The sequence below is a fragment of the Sparus aurata genome, chromosome 20 (genome assembly GCF_900880675.1).
Source record: "Sparus aurata chromosome 20, fSpaAur1.1, whole genome shotgun sequence".
In the NCBI taxonomy this organism is placed as follows: domain Eukaryota; kingdom Metazoa; phylum Chordata; class Actinopteri; order Spariformes; family Sparidae; genus Sparus; species Sparus aurata.
The window spans coordinates 14,155,915-14,160,653 of NC_044206.1; the positions used below are offsets into that span (position 1 = coordinate 14,155,915).

The 4,739-nt window shown below is 45.8% G+C and overlaps 1 protein-coding gene across 1 annotated transcript; it reads left to right on the forward strand.

Annotated features, from left to right (window-relative positions):
* The first annotated feature begins 986 nt into the window (after positions 1–986).
* mylpfb (myosin light chain, phosphorylatable, fast skeletal muscle b) lies at positions 987–4,268 on the forward strand. Its single transcript, XM_030399973.1, has 6 exons — positions 987–1,138; positions 1,682–1,780; positions 2,688–2,868; positions 2,981–3,059; positions 3,159–3,207; positions 3,295–4,268. The coding sequence occupies exons 1-6, from the start codon at positions 1,136–1,138 to the stop codon at positions 3,394–3,396; spliced, it is 513 nt and encodes a 170-aa protein (XP_030255833.1). The 5' UTR covers positions 987–1,135; the 3' UTR covers positions 3,397–4,268.
* The last annotated feature ends 471 nt before the right edge of the window (positions 4,269–4,739 follow it).

Sequence of the window (4,739 nt, forward strand, 5' to 3'; positions counted from 1 at the left end):
CAAACTAAGAATTTAGATATTACAGTAGTATTGAGGTGATAAGACAAACTCAAATATTTATCTTTTCAACAACTGATTAAACGAGCTGATCTCAGAGGAAAAAAAAGGTCCCCAGAGCACTGTTTGAAGCACGAAAGGTGGCAGGGTCCGCCACATATAAACAAAATATGAGTGGTCAGTTTGTTTATCCAGTTTATTCAGTAATGATAATGATTTTGCTTGTTTAGGGATGAAAAAGAATCAGTCAAGAAGGTCTTTCTCTTCAGATTAGAATTTCTTCCCCCAAACTACGTAGTGCTCCTTTAACAGAGAGCGACCAAGAACTTGATATTCAGTCGCTATGGAATCTATCTCGTGTTCATTGCCGATTTGCAGTGCCAATTGTGTGTGTGCAGCCTCGATTTAGATTCTTTCTCTTTCAAAATAAAGACTTGAAATGTTTCCACAGCATATTTCCTTCCACCTGTGTCCGCATGAAAGGACTGTTTACATCTGCCATCGATGCAAGGTCACTGATTCTAGTCCTTAGTGGTCGTGTGTCATTTCTGGAGCCGGACCAGCATCCATCAGCCAACTGTTTTCAAGTTTCATGACTGTTTATACACCCCGCTGCCCACTACCGATCTGGTGATGGGCTCTAATCTCAGACCAAACCTATCATTTAGACAGGCGATGACTTTAGGATATGATTACTGCGGATACGTGTTGTCACCTAGAGCGACGCAGAGCTGTTAATTACTGTTAATCCCATCCGCGTGAGCATCACAGGAGTTAAGCAGCAACAGCTTGTCATTGCAGTTGAGTTGTCCCACAGTGGTCACTTTTGCCATATTAGTCCACAGATGACACCAAAGTCCTGCCTGTGTGTTGGCATTGAATTCACCTCATTCCAAGACTCCTGGGACCTATTTTGGAGCATCGGTAAACCGATCCGCCCCACCACCTCCTCGCTCCTCCCTCTTTCTCTTACTTTCCCTCAGATCTGTTTCCCCTGCCAAACCTGATGGTGTGGCTAAAGTTAGCCCCCCATGGGCTAGTATATAAGGCCCCAAGGGTCCATTGCTTACATGTCAGTCACATCGGCTTTGGCTTAGGCTTCTCTTCTTGACCACCAACAACCCCAGAAACTTGAGAGATGGTGAGTGTGGCCACGTTCCTCGGAGGAGCAGTCTCTAGGGATGTAGGATCGATGGGATGAAAGCATCACTGAAACATTTTACTTTCTGGATTATCAAGAGCCCATGACAAGCCTCTTGAGCCGAGCCTCCCAATCTGTGGATCTAACTTTTATCTGCTGGCTTGAGCTAACATCTCAAACCTTAACCACGAAATACAAAATGTTTCAGGATGACTTATTTATTATTGTAGCGCCCAAAGCAATTATGTAGCACTTGAACCCCTAAATTGGGTGACAGATTCAAAATGGACAGATTGCTTTTAAGTAACTTGGCAAAAGTCACCAGATACAGTGATTTAAGTAGATCTTTTAGCTCTACTGAAGTTACAGATGTTACAGATACGAGCAATTTAGGACTCTGGGTCCTTTTTGTTTTGGGACTTTCTTGACAGTCCTACGGTTGTACGGTTCGCTTTGACTTAACCAGGACCACTGTGTTCTATACTGAAGTCTGCTTCGTTGACGTGATGTTTGAAGTCTGTTCTGCCCTCCATCGTTCCACAGGCACCCAAGAAGGCCAAGAGGAGGCAGCAGCAGGGCGAGGGTGGATCCTCCAATGTGTTCTCCATGTTTGAGCAGAGCCAGATCCAGGAGTACAAGGAGGTAAAGTTTTCTCGCATCTCAGCCTCTTTTAAGCCTTCTAATAATACAAACGGAGGTAGGGAAAAGGTACATCGTGTAGTGCTCAGAGGTATCATTTGACCTTGGAGGTAACGTGAGGAAGCTTTCGAAAGACATAGACCTGATTGGTTTGACTGCGTGACAGCAAAAAATGTCCTCATCGGCGTGACAGGACAGGACAGTAAATCAGAGTGTTCCGATGACAGCAGCTCAGTAGCTCAGTAATCCTCCTCAGAGATGCCGTGCACGCTCGCGCTGTGACCTCGCAGGAATGCCTGCCAACAGCTGCTGGGACAGTGATATTCATCAAAGCAGGCAAAGAGGCTCTCGAGGTAGAAACAACAAGACAAGATTTCAGGTCCCTGGACCGAAAGTTGATTCTATGTTTAAGGAAGAGAATAGAGCATACAGGTATAAAGAACAGAGAAAACAGTGGCGACAGTAGCTCAGCTTACCCTTTGGTGGCTTCAGAAGGTGAAATAACATTGGGGACAGGGTCAGAAGATTCAGTCACAAGGGGCGGGAATGACAGCTGCAATCAATACCTTCTCCTTAAATGTCGCAAGGGGCTTGTCTCACATTCCGAGACCATTTTAACACCTTAGAAAGACAAGTGGCCGACCAGCTGCCAAGTCCCAAAAGGTTCCCAATGCCATCTTTGGTTTCACTGGGTGCTACGCCCAGCTATGTTGAGAGAAGAGGTGGAGAACAGCTCCACATTTACACGTTTATGTTGGAAGGCTATCTCAGGCAAATAATTACCATAAGCAGGTCTTATGATGAGGATTATGGGTGTCATCTGAGGAGGTGGTGAACTGTTGTTAGAGCTATTTATTTTCTTTCATTCACTGACTGATGTCTCCTCTCTTACTTGGCTGTTTCCTGGCAGGCTTTCACAATCATTGACCAGAACAGAGATGGCATCATCAGCAAGGACGATCTTAGGGACGTGCTGGCCACCATGGGCCAACTGAATGTGAAGAATGAGGAGCTGGAGGCCATGGTGAAGGAGGCCAGCGGCCCCATCAACTTCACCGTCTTTCTGACCATGTTCGGCGAGAAGCTGAAGGGTGTGTTAGGACTTACACTTGGACAGTTCAAGCCTCCCTTGTTGCCTGATGATCATTTATCTTTATTATTCTCTTCTTCTTTTTTTGACTAATTGGCTTATTATCCTCTAAGGTGCTGATCCCGAGGACGTCATCGTGAGCGCTTTCAAGGTCCTGGACCCCGAGGCCACTGGCGCCATCAAGAAGGAATTGTGAGGGCTCTTACCTTTACCATACCTTCTATCACAAAAGCTCTTTGACTCAAGATCAATCATCTGACTGATTCATTTTTCTCCTTTTCCCCCCTCCAGCCTTGAGGAGCTCCTGACCACCCAGTGCGACAGGTTCACCGCTGAGGAGGTGAGCTCATCAGTCCCTCTCTCACTCATGTTCTCAGTCATCAGTTGTTCAGCATTGTAAGACAGTTCTGTAATCCTTCCTCTACAGATGACCAACCTGTGGGCTGCTTTCCCCCCTGATGTGGCTGGCAATGTGGACTACAAGAACATCTGCTACGTCATCACACACGGAGAAGAGAAGGAGGAATAAATCCCCCTCTCTTTCAAGATCCTTACCTCCGCTCAAACCCAATACTCGACGCAACATCTACTCTACTCACTCTTCTCCGATGCCGTGGCTCCCTCGCACACTCTCGCGCCCTCGGCCCGCTCTGTCCGCTTGCCAGCTCACTACAAAAAGACTTGTCTCCTGTTCTTGAGATACTCAGTGAGAGGACTGGGGGCTGTGGGGTTGTTTGTGTGTGAGTACCAACAGGTGAACATGGGATTATTTTCAATAAAAATAATCTTGTGGCACTGAAACTCTCTCTCCATCTCTGTCCCTGCCTCTTGTTCCCCCTGCTTTTCCTCCCATCACTCATTCTGTCCTTCTGCGTTGAGGCCAACAGTGCATGCATCATGCCTATGTACAGCGCGTATGCATATGCAGTCCAGTGTATACAGTGGCCAGTCAGACATATCTCTTGGGTGCTGTGGTGCAAGCACAGCTGCTCACTTGAAACAAGTAAGCGGCCTGACCCGAGTGGTCTGTTAGTCTCAACCTGACACAGAGTGTTTTATGGACTCGTCCCTTTGTTTGTATCAGGGAGGATAGCACAGTGAAGAGTGGGAGTACCGTACTATAATAGATTGCCTACTCCTTCTCTTTAATCTGTCTCTCCTTCTCTTAAACACAGGCATGACAGGAAAAGTTGCAGTGAAAATGGGAAAGCATGATTTGGTTCAAATCTTGTAATTGGAGAAAGAGATGGTGAAAGATGGTGAGTGGGAGGGAGAGATGAAATAAACGAAAGTGAAATGTCTTGTTTTGGTCTCTTCTATCTCCGACTCACTGCTGTTTCTCTCCTGTTTTCATGACTGTACCAAATAAAGAAGTACAAATAAAATCCACTATCTTTCGTATGACACTGTGTCCGCTGGTTTAAGTGGGGGAGTGGGTGATTGCACTGCTGGTTGACTGTGGCCAGCCTTCTGCTGACTGCACACTGACTGTGATGTGCATGTGGTTGAGCAAATTAAAGGTTTGGATTGGGCACTCAATCATCATCAAAATCCCAGAGTCGAAAATATATCAGATGTGTCAAGTCTAGTCAATTATAAACCCAAAAGTCAAAAAGCCTGAGAGGATTTTACAGTCTGTGACACCGGAAGTCCTCAGACACTTGATTTGACTAATGAAAAACTCCCCTTTAAACAGGGAAAAACCTCAGCAAAAGCCACAAATCTCCCTCCCTGGACAGACAGAAGTGCAATAGATGTCACCATCACAGTACAAACCACCAAAATCACAGCAGAAACAGAACGATTAATTGTAAGAGAAATAAAAAAAAAATCGACCAGCCCATGACTGTAAATATGCAGGACAGATGTATT

Bases quoted from the DNA above. Each gene is read 5' to 3' on its own strand.
- mylpfb (XM_030399973.1), top strand. The intron at 1,781-2,687 runs GTAAAGTTTTCT...GTTTCCTGGCAG, and splicing joins AGATCCAGGAGTACAAGGAG to GCTTTCACAATCATTGACCA. The intron at 2,869-2,980 runs GTGTGTTAGGAC...TTATCCTCTAAG, and splicing joins GTTCGGCGAGAAGCTGAAGG to GTGCTGATCCCGAGGACGTC.